Source organism: Capra hircus, chromosome 3 (assembly GCF_001704415.2).
Source record: "Capra hircus breed San Clemente chromosome 3, ASM170441v1, whole genome shotgun sequence".
Taxonomy (NCBI): Eukaryota; Metazoa; Chordata; class Mammalia; order Artiodactyla; family Bovidae; genus Capra; species Capra hircus.
This window is the reverse complement of record NC_030810.1, coordinates 93,168,134-93,188,361: the sequence shown is the minus strand read 5'-3', so window position 1 is coordinate 93,188,361 and position 20,228 is coordinate 93,168,134. Positions and strand designations below refer to the sequence as shown.

Below are 20,228 nucleotides of genomic sequence, written 5' to 3'. Positions count from 1 at the left end.
GGAGAAACAGGCAGAGCACAAAGGATTTTTAAGGCAGTAGAAAGACTAAATACGATATTACAATAGTAGATACATGTCATTGTGAGTTTGCCCAGGCTCATAGAATGTCCAACGCCAAGAGGGACCCTAATGTAAACTGGAGACACGCCGGTGATGTGTCAGTCTAGTCTCATCAGTTGTAGCAAGTGTGCCACTCTGATGGGGGATGCTGACAATGGGGAAGGCTGTATGTTCAGCTCTTCCCTTGAGGCTCAGACTGTAAAGAATCTGCCCGCAGTGCAAGAGACCTGAGTTCAAACCCCGGGTTGGGAAGGCCCCTAGAGAAGGCAATGGCTATGGCAACCCACTCCAGTATTCTTGCCTGGAGATGTAGGGGAAACCTTTGTACCTTCTGCTCAACTTTGCTGTGAACCTAACACTTCTCTAAAAAATAAAGTCTACATAATTCTATGCTAAAAAAAAAAGAAAGAGCTGATGTAGAATAATATAGAATCAAGAACAAAAGTGAGAGGATATCCATGAAAAGAAAGCAGAGGTATGTTTTCCTCTTGGACACTGTGGAGAAACATAGACAAGAATAAAAAATTAATTCTGAAGTTAAAGGAAAGGATGCTTAGGAAGTTTACATCCATAACCTCTATTTCATCCATCAAGCTGAGACAAAGAAGACCTGGGGGAAACGAGAGGAACCAAATCATCAGAAATTTGGGCTGAAAAAAAGTGGTAAAACTGCCTGGAAAAAGTGACTGAGTCAAAGGATGACCCACAAGTCATGAGTTCCAGAACACTGAAAAAGAGGAACCAACCAATCTACATTTGCAACAAAAGAGAACTGGAATAAGCAAATTATGATATGGCCACACATTGGGACACCGCGCTGCAGCCATTAAAAAATATGGAGTTGTTAATCTGTGAGTGCAGCATGATATTCACAATGTTATTGACAGACAAAATCAGGTCAAGACAAAAATTTTTGCACAAAAGACAAATGTACATATTTATAAAATACAAAGTAGGGAAGCTCATCTATATGCTAAAGGGTGAGCATATTTTACTTCCAGGTGGCAGAAGTTCTGGTAATTTTTTCCCTATATTTTCTCTTTTTTTTTTTACAGCCACCATATACTATTTGTTGAGCACCATACAATTCCCATTAGTGCAGACATTAGTTTCTGTTTAAGTGTTTGGTCAAGGAAATGAGAACGGAGATTTCTGAGCTGTGTGTGTCTTTGGATTTGATGGCTCCTTCTTCTAAGGCAGCCTCGAGCTGTGGGGATGAATCAAGTCAGTATTGTGACAATCCCAAAGTCAACACTAACACAATGCCAACTAACTGATAGGCACAGGGCAACTTTAAGAGATTCTGACCTTGCAAAACAAATGAATTGAACTTTCATGATCCAGCCATTTCCAAGAGCACAAAGAAAACTGAGGGGTCAGCGGCATGAGTTGACTCAGCCACCTCTCAGCAGAGTCACAGCCTTCAAGTCTAGTGTCTATACTGTCATATCCACACTGCCCGGCTTCATATTTTAAATGACTTTTCTGTGCTGTCTTTGAGTGTAACACCTTCTCTCATGGCGTGTATCAATCAGCTGCAAGTAGCCCTGGCCAGCATGCTGCTGGGGGCCGGGTGCTACAATGATGTCAGTTGCTTCCCAAGGCGCATCCTAGCTCTTGAGACCCTCCAGGCTCTAAGGAGCTCCCTTGGGAAGTTCCCCTGGAGAAGGGATAGGCTACCCACTCCAGTATTCTTGGGCTTCACTTGTGTCTCAGCTGGTAAAGAATCTGCCTGCAATGCAGGAGACCTGGGTTCAATCCCTGGATTGGGAAGATACCCTGGAGAAGGGAAAGGCCACCCACTCCAGTATTCTGGCTTGGAGAATTCCATGGGCTTTATAGTCCATGGAGTAGCAAAGAGTCTGACATGACTGAGCGACTTTTACTTTCACACCTTCTGGAAGCCTCCTGGTATCTCCATACCCTCCCCAAATGGAAACAGGAGGGTCTGATAATCCGCAGCTTCCTCTGCTTTACACCAGGGGGCAGTGTCTGTTTGTAGACAACATTTTTCCTGGGATCATACTGGAGACAAGAGTAACTACGGTCTCCTTGACCTACCGGCACCCATTCCCCTAAACTGATGGAAGGAACAGAAGGCAAATTTCCCCAGATTATCATCCAAGCTCTCAGCTATTATCTCAAGGCAGACAGAACTAAATTTGAGGGTACGTGTGTTATAAAACTGGCTCAGACTAGCAGAGATCCCTGGTAGACGGTCCCACGTCTTGAGAGTCCTGACAAAAGCTCTAACTAATGCCACAGGTTCTCGTCATGGCTGAACGCCAGAGGGTGGTGAGAATTCCCTGGGGCCTAAGGGACAGTCTTAGTGATTGCAGTCCATTAAGGTCTTCCCTAAGGTTTATGATGTGGACTGTATCACTCACTTATGGTTGAGAGGTTAGAACCATAAGCTATCCACCTCAGTGACACCTCATGGAAAGGCAGTCTTCCAATGAATCTCCTGGGGAGAAGGGACATAAAGATAAATACTAGCAGGTGGGAGCCATGAGATGGGATGGTGTTCTACACAAAGCTCAATAAAGCATCCCGAACAAAACCTACTCTTCCTCCTGAGTATTTGCTTTTTGCTCAGTTGCTTTAGTCGTATCAGACTATTTTGTGACCCTATGGACTGTAGCCCACCAGGCTCCTCTGTCCATGGGATTCTCTAGGTAAGAATACTGGAGTGGGTTGCCATGCCCTCCCTCAAAGGATCTTCCTGACTCAGGGATCGAACTGCACTGCAGGCAGACTCTTTTACCCCTGAGCCACAGGGGAAGCCCCACTCCTGAGTAGTAAATGACCACAACTCACAGTCATAATGGATTAAAGGAAGAACAATAAAAGAGTGAATTGTTATTCTCATACTGTAGCATCGTCTCCAAGGCATGCACATCTTCTTTTACCATTTTAACTAAAAAAAAATTTTTTTAACACAGAAAAGTGGAACAAATAAAATGATTCATGAACCCACCACCACAATTAACTAGTGGCAATTTATCATATTTGTCTTAGATTCTAATAATACAATATTACAGATACAGAGGAAATCTCCTTTGTATCCATCCCTTCTCACATCCTCTCCCTTCCTTCCCAAGAGGGAAGGAATTGTGTGTCAATCTACTTCATGTTTATGCTTCTACACTGTTCATATACATTCATAAGCCACATACAGTATTGTTTCCTAATTTTAAAAAATTTGTTATGAGAGTATGTTTCACGTTGTATATATCAGTTTTTTTTTTCATTTCACATTGTGCTTTAAAAGATTCATCCATGTGGTCCTGTGTAGACCTACTGTGTTCATGTTAACTGTTTTATTCTATCAAATTTATATTACATTTTAATTATCCAGTTCCTTTTGGGGAACCATTTAGAAAGAAAAGAAAGAAAGTGAAGTCGCTCAGTCATGTCCAACTCTTTGGGACCCCGTGGACTGTAGCCTACCAGGCTCTTCCGTCCATGGGATTCTTCAGGCAAGAATACTGGAGTGGGTTGCCACTTCCTTCTCCAGGGGATCTTCCTGACCGAGGGATTGAACCCAGGTCTCCTGCATTGCAGGCAGATGCTCTACCCTCTGAGCCACCAATCATTTAGGTGGTTACTAGTTTTTATCATGACAAACAATGCTGCAATAAAAATCCTACACGTATCTGCTTATGCAGGAGCTCAAGAGATATCACACATATACCAAGGAGTCCAACACTGGTTGTAATTTTACTGAAGTGAAGTGAAGTTGCTCAGTCGTGCCCGACTCTTTGCAACCCTATGGACTGTAGCCTACCAGGCTCCTCTGTCCATGGGATTTTCCAGGCAATAGTACTGGAGTGGATTGCCATTTCCTTTTCCAGGGGATCTTCCCGACCCAGGGATCGAACCCAGGTCTCCCACATTGTAGACAGAAGCTTTACCATCTGAGCCACCAGGGAAGTCCAAAGACAGTGCCAAAGTATCCCCAAAGTGGGATACTTTCTACTTCTCATTTTCATCACACTTGTATTGTTAGATTATTAAATGTTTGCTAACCTAATAAGTGTGAAATCATATTTCATAGTTATTTTAATATGCCTGTCCCAGATGACCACTGAAGGCAAACATCTTTTTATATGTTGACTACTATAGTTTCCTCTTCTGCAAAATATCTGTTCAGTCATTCCACTTTCTAAAGCACCATGAAAAGATATTTATTGCATGAACAATATGAAAATACTGGCAGTTCTAGGAGCTGAAAAGTATTGTTCAGGTTTTTGAGTTTATATAAAAATACTGCACTCCAAAACACTAGAGTACTGTATCTTAAGCTGAGGTTCACAGCAGCATCTCAATTCTGCAGGTGAAATAAAGGCTTATTACAGGTTACATGTTTCTGTTAATTAATGGGTGTTTTAAATTCTGTGCAAATTATACCACAACCTATGATTCATAATCCTGAGCAAAATGAGGGAGCTGAAATCTCTGACTCAGAACAAAGTAGTAGGGTCCTTTTCCACTTTATGTCCAAAGGGATCAAGAAGCAAAGATGTGTACTCCAACTTTCCTCCAAATGGTCTGGCAAATAAGCACACACAAACACAAAACAGTGATGACAGCATCAATTCTGAATCACGACTAGAAAATAGAAATGGTAATAAATAGAATTATTCATATTTCAATATTACAGATATTTACCTCCTACCCAAAGGAGGGTGAGGCTCCCTACATGGCACAGTGGCAAAGGATCCAGCTGCCAGCACAGGAGATGTAAGAGATGTGAGCCTGGGCTGGGAAGACGCCCCGGAGAAGGAAATGGCAACCCACTCCAGTATCCTTGCCGGGAAAAGCCCATGCACAGAGGAGCCTGGCGGGTTGCAGTCTATGGGGTCACAAGGAGGTGAACACGACTGAGCACACACAAAGGAGGGTATGTATATTTCGGGGGTGGGTAAGAATTTTTCTGACTAAAAACTTAGAAATCTTATTGCTTGTTTACAACACGGCTAGTTTCACAGAAGGCAATTTTTCTCCTCTAGGCTTCTGCTTATGAAAAAGTGGGCTTCCCCGATGGCTCAGAGGGTAAAGATTCCATCTGCAATGCAGGAGACACTAAAACCAAGCCTCCTTACTATCAGGGCATGTGATCCCATCATGATGATAAGAAATCTACAAAACCTGCGTTTATTCTCTAGGTATCAGATAGCTGACCACTATGAGGATTCCAAAGATTGCGTTTGCAAAGCAAGTGAAGGTAGGTCTCCTGGCCAAAAGAAATTGGATATTGAGAAAATGTTTGAGGAGTTACATGATGGTATCTACAATCTAAGAAAACAGTTAACCTAAAGACCTTTAGATGTGGCTTATAATTTGGTTTTGTCCTCTCAGTTTTAACTTGGATGTGTTTGAAGTACAGGGAGTTGTGTTTTTTTTTTTTTAATGACCCTAGAAAGAAGAAAATGCAAAAGGGTCTGTAAGGTTTCCATCTTTGTCCCTCTAGCTTGGTGTTTCTTGGATGAAGCTGGTCATCACCAAACCACAGACACAGAAAAGGTTCCTGCTGAGGCAGTCCCCGCCCCCCCCCCACCACAGTCCCTCTCCCTGGCAGTCCACAATGTGCAGTCTTAATGTGCAGGACTCCCCGTCTCAGGCAGGGCTGCTAAACCATTGGTCTGTACCCTCACTGAGCACTGGGAAGACAAGGGCTTCAGTTTTAAAAGCAGACAAGCCATCAAGCTCCTTCCATTAAAGCCAATCAACTCTAAAAATGGCTTTTTCCTTTGGTAGAGAAAGCGACCCCCACCTGAATGATGAAAGCATCGCATTACAACTGTGTTAAGGGGCTCTCCAGTTCTCACACTCTGCAGGCCAGCTCCCCTAGCCCAAATCATCAAGTCTACCAAGTAGACTTGGTAGAATAGGCTCTGGGGAGCTCCACTCTCATATCCAGTGAGTGACCCTAGGACCATTTGGATGATATAGCTCTATGGAGTAGTTAAGTCCTCACAAAGAGGTAACAGCTATGAATAATTCACTTCTGCTTGGATGGGCATCTAATCTCTTTTGTGATCAGCACAGCTACAGGGTACCTTCCCAGCCCATACTCACAAGATAAACAGGTACTCATGCCTAATGCTCTAAGAGCTAGTTCTTCTATGATGAATGCTGACCACACAACAAGTAGGGTTCAATGAACAGTCATGGGCTCAGTCGTGTCTGACTCTTGCGAGCCCCATGTACTGTGGCCTGCAAGGCTCCTCTGTCCATGGGTTTTTCCAGGCAAGAATACTAGAGTGGGTTGCCATTTCCTTCTCCAGGGGATCTTCTCCACCCAGGGATCGAATCCAGGTCTCCTGCATTGCAGGCAGACTCTTTACCATCTGAGCCACCAGGGAATCCAAAAAAAAAGGTAAGTGGTGGAAATTTAACAGGTCCTGAACACAAGAATAGTGGCCTTTTTAGTGCCACACTCCACTCAAGACAAAGTTATTCAAGGTCACTGAATACCTGGCTAGTCAGGTGAGAAGATAATGACATAGGAGGTAGAGTGCAGGGATGGGGACGTAAGGTTACTCAGAGAGGGAGTCATGTTCCTGAAATTCTTGGTTAGAACAGGAAAAGAATTTTCTCAAAGAGAAAATATTATACTGGGTTTTCCCATAAGATGTTATGAAAAACCTGAACAAGCTTTTTGGCCAACCCAATGAGCACCCATCAGGCATCATGCTTACAATTCTGTTGTTGGCATTAAATACTCTTTTATGATTGAGCACAAACACTTTTTCTCCACAGTAAACTGCATTTAAAGCTAAAACAACACACTTAAAGGAACTTCAGAAAATTGCATATTTGTGAACTGAGAACTTGTTTTGCGGGAGAAAGAACTGACTTAATCTATGAGAGCATCGTTCAGATGGTTCTACTGCCAGATGAAGAAATCAACTGAACTTTCAAACATTTTAGTGGAAAAGAGAATCACTTAGTCAGTCCTCACCTCTAACCCTCCCAATCTTCCTGTTGAGCAGTTGACTTATGCAAAGTTTAAGCAACTGGTGGATTGATACTTATATCCATGACCACCCTGTCCTTAGCTCAGAATAACTAATTCAATTAACCATCACAGGTTAACTGCAATTATTTAACTTCCTGCCTTCTGTGGGAGACAGGAAAGAAGAGGGTTCAATATCTGGGTGGGGAAGATGCCCTGGAGGAGGTTATGGGAACCCACTCCAGTATTCTTGCCAAGAAAATCTCATGGACAGAGGTGTCTGGCCGCAAAGAGTGGGATGAGACTGAAGCAACTTAGCACACACTGCTTCACCCCAAGGCCACAAGAATGCAAACTTCACAGGAAAGAGACTTCGATTTATAAACAACGCAGCCCCTGCTAAGCATACAGCAGGCACTCACTATATGGTGAATGAAGGAAAAACTAAAATGGCCAACTCATAGTAGATACTAAAAAGGATCTATGAATAAAATGCCACCAGAATAAGAGTAGTAATTAATGTCAAATGGGCCATTTTAAAAAGCAAAGAAAGAGTAACTTTTGCATGGCAAAGTGTATTTGTAGTGACCTTGAGCATACAGAACTCACATTTCTAGGATGTGGTGTGCAGGCAGTCTGGGAGAATTCTATACCATGAAGAACTGATTCCCTCTTTCACCACCCGTTGTACATGGTACTATGGACTTAAAAGAGTGTCAAGCCCAAAGTGGCTCTGGGCAGAATGACCCAGCAGAACTTAAACCAGAAAGAAAGAAAGAAACCGGAAGCATTGAAAGCCCCTGGAACAGGAAGCCCCCTCAAATCTAGGAAAAGATAGTAAGTCGACACCAGAGCCCTTTGGTTAGCGGGTGATCAGGGCCCTCTCTGTTCAAAATTTCAAGGGGACAGCGCCACAGGTTAGAAATTCCCTTTCCATAGTCACAGCGTATTCCAGCTAACAAGGGGATTTTGCATCTCTTACTAACCAGCTCGCCAGATTAAGTATTCATTCCCCACAGATTCCTTCCCTGCTCCAGGTGCGGGGAGCTGGGCGCCTATGGGGCGAGGATCCGAGGCTTGGGCGGGGACAAAGCTTGACAGGCCGGCCAGCGACCTTGGCTTTCGCGGGCGCAGGCCAAAGCGTGGCGCCTAGCCCACAGCCGCCCTCGCGCGGGGTGCAGGTGGAGGCGGGGGAGGCTCGCCACACCTGGGGGTTTGAGCCCTGGCATCTGGGCCGGGCTTTGGAGAATCGGGGGGGCGGGGGGGAGAGGGGTACGCCTCGCCCCAAGCTGGGTGGCCAGGAAGAGGGAGCGGTGGGAGCTGCGGGAGACTCACCTGCAGCAGCACGGCCAGCAGGAAGCACAGGTACATCTGGTAGATGCCCATCTCGCCCACCGCCTGGAACGCCTCCTCCACCTCCATGGCGGGCCGAGCGTTCGGCCCCCGCCCAGCACCCAGCTGGAGCCCGGCTGCGGCCCCGGCCCCGGGCCGCCCTCGGCTACCCCCGCCCCGGCGTGGCCCGGCGTGGCCCGGCGTGGCCTTCCCCGGCCGGCCCGGTGCGCTGGGCACCCGCCCGGCCCAGCCGGCGGGGAGCGAGGAGCGGCGTGAGAGCGCGGGCAGGGCGGGGCGCGCGGGCGGCGCGTTGGCGCGGGCGGGGCCCAGGGCCGCGTGAGCTCGCGAGTCTGGGGCGGGATGCTGGGTTCCCCGGGCCTCTGGGCTTTCCGTTAAAGATTTCCTTCTGAGAGGGTGGGTTAAAACGCTGCTTAAAGCGGCTTAAAACGAGAGGAAAGAGGAAGTGGGTTCCGGTGTAGGCATCCTCTCTGATGGAGAAATAAGGTGAAGGGCAGCCTTCTCCTCTAAGCCACGGCCTGCCCGCCGCCTGCTTCGGGGGCTGTGGGGCACAATGACGGTTGGGAGACCCGGTGACCGGTGGTAAAATTTGTCCTTTTGTACAAATCGGTTAAATACAGGAAGTGGAAATGGTTTCTAGATCCTTCGGAGAAGAGTGCTGTTTAACATTTCTTTCCTCCTGCTCCCTGCTAGCTATGTGGTCAGGCCACAGGTAACCAAATTCTTGCAAAAGCCTGAGATACATTTGGTTATGTAAATAGACACAAGGTAAAAAATATGAAAGGTTAATTTGTGGGACAGGACGTGATGGCTGCTAAAATGTTTGAAGGATAAACAGCAGTTTGAAAGGCTGGCAATGGAGAAAAATGCAACAGGACCTAGAGACACTGGTCACCTGGTTTAAGTCCCCTCATTTCTCCACCTCCCTAGGTTGGTTTTAACGACTGCATAGTATTCCACTCTGCAGGCCATGCCACCCAATACGATATTGAACAGAAAGGTGACTAGCTAATGCTTTATCTAGAACTTTACACATAAGAGAGTGAGATAGGCCTATAATTTTCTTGTTACTGTCCTTGTCTAGGTTTGGCTGGAAGATTATTGTAGCCTAGTGAAATGAGTTGCAAGTGTTTGGTAAAACTTCAAGCCATCTAGGCTTGGCTTGTTTCGAAGGGGGAGTCTCTTTATTACAGAGGTGGATAGAGAGATTTTTGTCACATATGTTTTGGACTTTTGTTTTTGAATCACTTTTCGTTTCTTCTAGAAGTGTTACTGTTTTATCCACTTTTTCTATTGTTTTTGGAATAAACTTGTTAATCTTGTTTTCATAGGGTTTTTAATTGTGCTCTAGCTGTATTTATGCCCCGTTTTTTTATTGCTCATTGTTATTGTCCTTTTCTTATGGGTCTTGCTAGAAGTTTGTCTACTTTATTATTTTCTGAAGAACCAGTTTTTGTGATTTAAAAAAAAAATTATGTCTTTGTTTTCTGTTTTATGGATTATATGAATTAATTTTGTTACTTATTTTTGCTAGTCTATAATTAAGACTTAAGCATTTCTCTCTCGGTACTGCTTTGCTCTATCCCACAATTTTGTAGTGCGGTGCTTTCATTGTCTTTAGTTTTAAATATTCCATGACATTGTAATGTCCTCTCTAACCAATGAGCTGTTTGTTAGTTCATATTTCTTTAGTTTCCAATTAAAGGTTGTTGCTCTTTTTTAACCATCTTTTTATTGTTGATTACTAATTTAAGTGCTTTGTGTATGAAGATCTGAAATCTTAGAAATCATTTGAATTTTCTTGTGACCTAGAGATTATCATTTTTGAGTTTTTATCAAGTTGTCTTTTTACTTGTGAAAGTTTATAAAAAGTACCAATTGAATCATTCCTCTTAAATCATGGTAAAATACCTCTTTTTACTTTTAAAGCTTTTTGTCTTAAGTTTTGTTTTGTTTAGTGTTAATATTGCTATGTCAGGTTTTTGTTGTTGTTATTTTCCTTGTAATCCTTTTATTTATTTCATATTTTCAGTTTTGTTATATTCTAGACATGTTTATGAAAGGAAAGCTTTTAAAATTTGTTTGTTTATACAATTTTGTAATCTTGGTCTTTTAACAGGTAAGTTAAATCTATGTATATTTATTGTGAATGATAGATTTGGACTCATTTCTACTATTTCCTGTTTTATATTTACCATCTTCTTTCTTTTTTACTTCCTGGCCATCTATTAGAGTCTTAAAGACAGTTTTTTTTATGATCCTTCTCTCTTTCTGCTACTTTTGGGAGCTACCGATTGCACAGTTATTGTTATTATTTTAGTAGTTACTCAACATTATAACATCTACAGAACTGAAATACTGTTCTACCATGTTGATAGTTATTTAATATATCTATTCTCTTTTTAAACTACCCGAGATTCCAAGAATGCTTTATCTGAGAAAACATAGGAGACATAAAATGTTATGTTTTGGAAAACTTTGTTAGGTGACTCAATAAGTGACTATTGTGGTGCCAGAACACTGATAAAGAAGACTAATGTGAAGTGTTCGTGTTAACTTCTATTGTTAAGGAAGATTATCCTGTGTTTAGAAATAATAAGAAAGCAAGAAGAGGACTATATGTCCTTTCAATGTAGTAATGAAGCAGTATTCAACAAGCCCACTCCCAGAATTATTTAATTATTTAATTCAGTAGGAAAATTTACCTGTATTTAACCTGGCTATTTGCTATGAATTTGACTCTATGTAACCCCATGGACTGTAGCCCACCAGGCTCCTCTGTCCATGGGATTTACCAGGCAAGAATACTGGAGTGGGTTGCCATTTCCCTCTCCAAGATACTGTGCAGTTACATGTAAATTTGTAGATTTTTGTTTGGTAGAGATGTAAATAATTATGTCTAATAGGAAAGATAATGATTATTATTTCATTGCCCTGTAAAACATTAACTTGTTTTATATCTAACCTAGCAATCTTTTTTTTTCCCCTGGAAATAACCAGTTTGTCAAATGCTCTTGGAACCAGCTTTACCATCCTACCTGTTCTTTCATCAATTAAAATAAAATCATTGACAAGGGTTCATTCTATATAGGTACAAGAGTCATATTTTTAACTTTTGAAATTTTCTTTTGAGATTATGATGTGTAAGAATGAAAATTATAAATCAATATTTATGATACATAGCTAAATTAAATTGTTAAGTAAAATTGGGTTATTTTATCTTAATTAAATTGTATATATTTTAAATGAGTCAGAAACTTTTCTATATATTCAGTGTTAATTCACGTTATATTGGAACATATATGCTAAAAGCAATTGGTTATTGTGCGGACAGAAGATATAACCTAGGGAGCATCAGAAATGAGGTCTGTGGGTTGATAGAGACCAGGTATACAGTACTAAGGAGCTTTAACTTTTTCCTGCAGGTGACGGGCAACCACGGAAGTGTTTTTTAAGGTTGGGTGGTGTGATTTTTAAAAGATGATTTGGCAGCAGTGGAAAATGCACAGAACACCAGGGGAGACAGTGTAGTAATGGCCCAGGGATTTCCCTGGTGGCTCAGCGGTAAAGAATCCTCCTGCAATGCAGGAGACACAGGAGACGTGGGTTCGATTCCTGGATTGGGAAGATCCACTCCAGTAGTCTTGCCTGGAGAATCCCATGGACAGAGGAGCCTGGTGGGCTACAGTCCGTGGGGTCACAATGAGTCGGACACGACTGAAGCCATTTAGCATGCATGTAGTAAAGGCCTAGGCAGGACCCAGTGATAATAGTGATTGAGAAGTGAAGTCAAATTTTAGGTAAAATCTGCAAAAATTGGTAGTCATTCATTTTGCAGACTTGTATGAGAGGAATCAGCAAGGATGCTTATGTTTTTGAAGTCAATAACTGGGAAAATGGAGGTATTATTATTAACTGAGGTAGGGAAAATAGAAGGTGGAATAGGACAGAGGTGATAGGTCTAAAGGCCACAGACAAATGGTGGGGCCAAGAGGCATTGCTCGTTTAAATGGCCATTGCCCCTTTAAGATCCTGCCCTTCCCCCACATTAACCCACCAAGGCCCCTGCTGGATTTCCTTGCCCTAATTTACAGTCTGTGCCAGAGCTTCTGAGCATGCGCTGAAAGAAGAGCTGGCCTAATTAAGGCTCTCCTGAGGCTCAAGGTATTGCATCTGTGGCTCTTAGCAAAGAGTTCCATTTTGAGAGCATATTTTCCCCATCTGACCATTCTTTACTCATTTTTCTTTTTCTCAAGTTCTTTTCTACCGTAATTTTATATAGTACCTGTATTTCCTTTTATAACTCAGAAGTAATGAACATCTAGGGGTTTTTGAATAATAAAAAATTAAAATAATATTTAAAATACTGTGTCTATCAAATATACAGTTGTTGGAATGTGAGGAAGAAAGGTAACTTATCGGTAAATTGCAGAAAGCCTTGAAGCAAATATATCCAGATATTATTACCTTCTTTCTTTTGTTACACTTACCCACTGTGTCATGCCTTTTGCTTCTTTGGTAATTGGATGTCCCAGAAGACTACTAAAATTTGCTTTGCAAGATAGTAGACTTCAAGTGTGTTAAGTGTTGCTTCAAATCCTTGGAATCAGTGTTGCCAGCCTAATGTTTACCAGCCTAAACGTACCCAGAATGAGTCTTTTTTTAAAAATCTGAGGAACATTTTTCCTTTTACTTAAACCTTCATGCTGGATAGCTACTGTTAGTATTGCACAGCAACATTCCTTAATAAAGATAGCTAAAGGGCAAATACCTCTGTCAACATTAAGTTGGTATAAACACAGTGAATATGATGGGAGTGACCAGATCACAAGGAATCCAGATTTTGAGGGCAGTTGAGGGAGAAAGAAGCAAGAAGACAAAGGGAGGAAAAGCAAAAAGAAAACGGAATTAACAGTGAGATGGACATATCTCTGTCATCTGGCCTCCCAAACCAACAGCTATCATTCAAACACCATCCATAAGTGGATGAAAGCGTATACTAAAATAGATCTAAATTTAATATGGAGGAGTTGGCCATTTCCATGTCTCAGACCTTAGCAATAAAAGAATATGAATAGAGTTAGGACTAAAATTCAGGAGGTTACGGCAGAGAAAGATGAACTATGAGGGAAATTAGCCATTAATTATGTTTGAACTTAGATTGTGGAGTGTTTTGCTTGCTAAGAGTCCCAGTTTTACATGCTGTCCCAAGAGGCACTGAGCTTAGATAATAGGACATTCATTTAATTCAACAGATTCATTCCTGAGTGCCCAACTCTAATGAAAATGTCAGGGTTGTTGTTGCTGTTATTGTCGCGTTGCTGCTTACATAGGAGAGTTCTACAACAAGGCAGTACAGACTGAAATGATGAATTTGCCATACTCATGGGGATTGATCAGTTGAGGCTATGACTCAGGAGGAATGATAAAAATTTGCCAGTTGCCCCAAAGTTCCACAGGCTTGAAATCTGGATGCTATTGGAATTGCCTGAAACACTAGAGTTGATTGAATATCACAAAAACATGATGTTAACCTGCAGATTAACAGCCTGAACCCCCAACTGGGCTTTCTAAATTAAAACCAGAAATTTACATTGTTTTCAGAAAGTAGGAAGCCAAAGTAGATTTCAGCAAATCAAGTGTGATCCACTGAATCTACTCCGTCTCAGAAAGAAGTCACCAATCCTGAAACCATTCTGAAAATCGTTAAGCGTGAGAATTCATTCAACAAATGTGTTCTGAACGACCACTCTGTATTGAGCACATCGTTCAAGGTGTGAGGAATACAGTGTTAAACCAGCAAAGCCTCTCCCTCTCCCTAGTGGCCCTTGCCTTCCAGTGAAGACGTTACTCTTGGCTGCAGTACTGGATGGGATGGGTGGGGTGAGAGCAAGGAGGAGGAATTGTAGTCTATGGAAATTGAATCCTTGCTTTACTATCTGATCGTGAGATGGACTCCAAATCAAAAGATAACAATGTGAACCAAATAGATTATAAAGAATGATGGCATTCATTATGTCTTCTTCAGTCTAAAGGCTCTTCTCCCTATGTTTATGTGCCTTCAGAAGAATTAGCCAAATCTTATTATCTCCCTGCAGTAGTGAAAGTCACTTAGAAAGTTACATTAGTGCATAAATTCATATGATTTTTCAGAACCAAGTGAATCCTTAAATTACTGGCATCTAGCTATTTGAGCCAGAAGATCATATTGCATCTTAAATTATATAAACAACTCTTCATCAGTTTTCATTTGAATGAGATGAGTATATTATTCTCAGCCAAACAGAGCAAATCAAATCCTCCTGTTAATTATCTGTTCCGGCACAAGATTTTGAGTATTATCAGTTTTATTCGCCCCTCTCACTAGCCCTGGGATTCTTCCTTCACCTTAAAAAAAAATTGTTTGTTTGTCTGAGCTGGGTCTTTGTTGCTGCACGGGCTTTACCTAGTTGTGGAGAGAAGGGGCTACTCTAGCTGCAGTGCGTGAGTTTCTCATTGCACTGGCTTCTCTTGTTGCAGAGCAGTCTCTAGGCACACAGGCTTGGGGTTGTGGCACATGGGCTGTAGCGCACAGGCTCAGTAGTTGTGGCGAATGGGCTTGGTTGCTCTGCAGCCTGTGGCATCTTCCTGGATCAGGGATCAAACCTGTGCCTTCTGCACTGGCAGGTGGATTCTTCAACTAAGGAAACTCTCTTCACGTTTCTTTTTTTCATAAAGAAATTTTAAAATTGAATTATAATTTATTTACAACTTTATGTTCATTTCAGGTGTACCGCAAAATGACTCATATATATATATTCTTTTTCAGATTCTTTTCCATTATAGGTTATTATATTAAACATAGTTCCCTGTGCTATACAGTAATCTTTGTTGTTTATCTGTTTTCTATTTAGTGGTATGTATCTATTAATCTCAAATTCCTAGTTGATCTCTTCCCAGCACCTTTTCTACTTTGGTCACCATACATTTGTTGTCTATGTCTGTGAGTCTGTTTCTGTTCTGCAAATATGTTCAAGTATGTCGTATTTTAGATTCCACGTCTAAGCAATATCACATGGTGTTTGTCTTTTTCTGTCTGACTTACTTTGCTTAGTATGATAATCCCTGAGCCAACCCATGTTGTTGCAAATAGCATTATTTCATTCTTTCCCCTTTACCTTTTTTTAGTCACAAGGCCTTGTGCAAGCCCAGTGAAATTAATGGTTTTTCTCAGGAAAATGAGCGCGCTGGAGAAGGTACACTCACACACACATTGTGAATGTCATTTTTTAGAAATCACAGAGCCCACTCCCCACATTATAAAAATGTTAAATTAAGGCTATGGGAGGTTAGATAATAGGTTTAAGATGGTTCAGGGACATACTGAAAGTCGCATAGTTGGCACAGCAGGACATAAAACAACGTTCTCCAAAGTTAGTGGGTTATTTTTTTGGTTTTGATTTTTGTCTGTTTTTATTCACAGAAACCGTTCTCTGGTACAGGTCCCATCTCAGAACCACTTTTTTCTTACCTGGAAATGTTAATACAGAACAATATTATCTTTGTTAACACATTTGCACTCTGATTCCTTTGTAAACAGAGTAAATGTGTCCCTGGATCCACGATTTTAAGGTTGGGGCTTTAACTGAATAGGGCCCTCCCTCCCTGTCTCTGAGGCCAGACACTCTCGTTGGGCATCGATAATAACTCAGCAACGTGATTGCAGTCTCTAACACGTGCAAAAGGAGTTCTCATCTGTTGTGTTTGAAGCCAGAGAATGGAATAGTGCTGTAACTTTCCTTGGTGGATTATTCCTTACTCAACAGCCACTTTGCTTTTGACCTGAAAAACTGGGCCACAGAGATCTTACACCATCAGGCGTCTCTCTTATTGGGCTGTGAAAGTCTAGCATATGGCTAATTACAATTTACGCCTCCTTAAGTGCTCGAACAATCCGCTAAAGGATGTTTTGTCTCTTTGGTTTACTGTTCGGAGCACTTTTTGCAGACAAAGCAGTAAACAGTTCCTGCGGAGGTACTTTTTAATTTCACTTGATGATGAAAGATGATGATCTTCTGTCTGGGTTCTTAATGATGTATTCTCGGCCTGGTCTGTTACATGACTGTGTTCCTAATGATGTGTCATTGCCATTTATAGCATCCCAGTGACCAGCTTGCCTTTTCCTCACTATCTTCTTCCCAGGGTAGAGACATGAGTTACGTCCGTTGAGGATAAAATAATGAACTAAAGTAAGTGAAAGAAGAGATTTTCGGAACAAAATGTCTATGGTATAAAATAATACAATGGACAATAAAGATATTTGATAAAAGATACCTAAGTTGTTTTGTGTTTATGTTTTTGGATTGTTTTAGGGGGGTATTGTTTTGCTTTTTAATTTTTGGCTGTGTTGTGCAGCATATGGGATCTTAGTTCCCTGACCACGGATCAAACCTGTGCCTCCTGAATTAGAAGTGCAGAGTCTTAACCTCTGGACCGCCAGGGAAGTCCCTAAGTTTTTATTTTTTATCATTGCTCTTTTCAGCTGTGTGTATGTTTGTGATATAAAAACACACTGTATTGCAAGGAGACGGGTGTCTCTTGAAATAACGTATAGTGGAAAGTTATTGCACCAGACTGTTGGATATCAAAATACAAGCTGATAATGAGACATCACTTTAGCAGAGAAGTTTTCTGTTCAATGAAGTGATTTGCACATAGAGAAAATGTGCTGATGGGTATGTTTTATTTGAAGCTGGATATCACTGGAAAAGACTCTGATGCTGGGAGGGATTGGGGGCAGGAGGAGAAGGGGACAACAGAGGATGAGATGGCTGGATGGCGTCACTGACTCAATGGACGTGAGTCTGAGTGAACTCCAGGAGTTGGTGATGGACAGGGAGGTCTGGCGTGCTGCAATTCATGGGGTTGCAAAGAGTCAGACACGACTGAGCGACTGAACTGAACTGATAGAAGGCAAGAATGGATTTAGTGCTGGAGCTTTCTTCTGGCCAGCAAGTGACCAGTTGGCTCAGTCACTCAGTCATAATCCAACTCTTTGTGACCCCACAGACTGTAGCCCACCAGGCTTCTCTGTCCATGGGATTCTCCAGGCAAGAATACTGGAGTGAATTGGCATTCCCTTCTTCAGGTCATCTTCCTGACCCAGGGATCGAACCCAGGTCTCCTACATTGGCAGGTGGATTCTTTACCACTGAGTCAACTGTGTATTTTCTCAACCCCAGAATTTTTTTCAAGCTCGATTTCCAGACTCCCCACTACCGATCACTTCTTATCTTGAATATTTCAAACATATCATGTTCTAAAGTGACTGTGTGATTCCAGTCCACTGCTCTGCACCTGCTTCTCTTCCAAGGTTCCTGCACCATCTGGTTTCTCATGCAAAAAAAAAAAAAAAAATCTGGGAGTCATTCTTGAAGCTTCTTTCTCAACATATATAAATCATAAAGTACAAACATTTTTCCTTCTAATTATCTTTTGAATCTGTCCCCAATACCTAACAAGAAACTACTGGTCCTGGACACTAAGCATGACTCGAGCAGAAGAGAGTGGCATGTTGATATAGCAGGGCCGAGAGGCCTCCGAGTGTCGTCCGCAGCCAGATTGGGAAGAAGCAGAACATTTTCCCTTGGAGAACAGTTTGGACACAGTGTAAGAATCAGTGGGCATAAGGAGATATCAGTATGGTACAAAGATGAGAGGGAGGCCCACGAAGGAGGGAAACGTATACTTATGGCTGATTCATGTTGTACAGCAGAAACCAACACAACATTGTAAAGTAATATGGATATGGGGGTGCAGCAGAAGCCTGGGTGAACCTCTGACCATAGGTCAGATGAGACCAAGAATGTGTCAGTGGATCTCAGAGCGGAACACCATCAAGGGGACAAGATTGTTCACCTGTGCAAGATCTCAGCATACCACCCCTCCACGTTCAGATCCATACCAAAGAAGAGATGGCAAGACCCCCTAAAGACACTGAAGTAAAATTTACAAATTCTATAAGAATGCAGCTTGAAACTGAAATTAACTTTACTTGTATAAAAATATTACGCTACTTCTTTCCAAAGGAATAAAAGTTAAAGACTTGATATTTAATGTAAATTATAAATAAGTGTAAATGCAAAGATTAAGTAGGCTCTGCAATTAGGAAATTTTCATCCTCATCCAAGCCACTATCATTTCTTGCCAAAGGCTAGTTCAGTTCAGTTCAGTTGCTCAGTCATGTCCAACTCTTTGCGACCCCATGAATTACAGCACACCAGGCCTCCCTGTCCACCACCAACTCCCAGAGTTAACCCAAACTCAGGTCCATCGAGTCGGTGATGCCATCCAGCCATCTCATCCTCTGTCGTCCCCTTCTCCTCCTGCCCCCAAACCCTCCCAGCAGCAGAGTCTTTTCCAATGAGTCAACTCTTCGCATGAGGTGGCCAAAGTATTGGATTTTCAGCTTTAGCATCAGTCCTTCCAGTGAACACCCAGGACTGATCTCCTTCAGAATGGACTGGTTGGATCTCCTTGCAGTCCAAGGGACTCTCAGGAGTCTTCTCCAACACCACAGTTCAAAAGCATCAATTCTTCAGCGCTCAGCCTTCTTCACAGTCAACTCTCACATCCATACATGACCACTGGAAAAACCATAGCCTTGACTAGACGGACCTTTGTTGGCAAAGGCCAGTAATCACCTACTGAATGTTCTGTTATTTTCACTCATATTTACTTCCAATCCCACTCTCTAAACAAAAACATGGATGATCTTTTTGAAATGCAAACTTGAGCCTATGTCTCCTATGCTTATGATCCATTAACAGCTTCTGTTTGTTTTTAGGGTAGAGTCAAAATTCATTTACCAGGGCCTCCAAGATTACTACCCATATGGTCCTCTCTCCTTTAGCCTCACTTTAAAAAAAAGTGTGTGTGTGTGTATATATACATATATACATATATATATGTATGTATGTATGTATGTATATAGCTGCTCCCAGGTCTTAGTTGCAGCATACAGGATCTTTAGTTGTGCCTATGAACCCTTTGTTATAACACTATGGGACCTAGTTCCCTGACCAGGGATCAAACCTGAGCCCCCTGCATTCAGAGCTCAGAGTCTCAGCCACTGGACTACCAGGGAAATTCCCAATCCTCGTTTTCAACCTCTGTGCACTGAACTTCTCTCAGTTCCTCTAGCATGCTAATTCCTTAGGACTCTAGACAGACCTGGAATACACCTTTTCAGTTCCTCCCTATATACACACTAACTGGCCAACTCCTGTTTATCGTTCAGTTTCCTGCCTGAGTGCCACCTCCTCCCTGAAGCCTTCTTCTGTTGCCCAGATCATTCTGGGGAACCCTATGAACCACTCTTGTTTGCTCCCTGTGATTTCCCCTCACAGCACTTGACCACTACTGTGCTCCAGGAGAGCAGGGAGAGGCCCTCTGCCTTGATCCACACACAGGCAGCACACTGAGCGGAGCCGTCTGGCACAAGAAGGCATGCAGTGAATGCTGAATGAGAGAGACGAGTCCGGAAAACTTACCCCGCTGCCAACTCAATGGGCATGAATTTGAGTGAACTCTGGGACACAGTGAAGGACAGGGGAGCCTGGCATGATGCAGTCTATGGGGTCACAAAGACTCAGACTCAACTTAGCGGCTGAACAACAACAAACAACTGAAGTATTAATTGATAATGGTTTAAAAATGCTTCCATGAAGGATGGAAGATATTTAGATAAAATTTCCAAACCGAAAGGAATGTATCTCCACTGGTAAGGCTTCACTTACTGGCATATTTCTTAGCTAGAGGCTTTCTACCTCCTGATACTTCCTGGCTGTTCACCAGGAGAAAAGGGACCTGTTATGCC

The 20,228-nt window shown here is 42.3% G+C and overlaps 1 protein-coding gene across 3 annotated transcripts in view; it reads right to left on the bottom strand.

Annotated features, from left to right (window-relative positions):
- The window catches only part of SLC22A15 (solute carrier family 22 member 15), a 99,562-nt gene extending 91,043 nt beyond the window's left edge, over positions 1–8,519 (bottom strand). For all 3 annotated transcript variants that reach the window (XM_005677825.3, XM_013962511.2, XM_018045954.1), the window contains exon 1: positions 8,357–8,519. In XM_005677825.3, the coding sequence (XP_005677882.2) occupies positions 8,357–8,443 (87 nt within the window). In that variant the 5' untranslated portion in view covers positions 8,444–8,519. The remainder of the gene's footprint in view (positions 1–8,356) is intronic.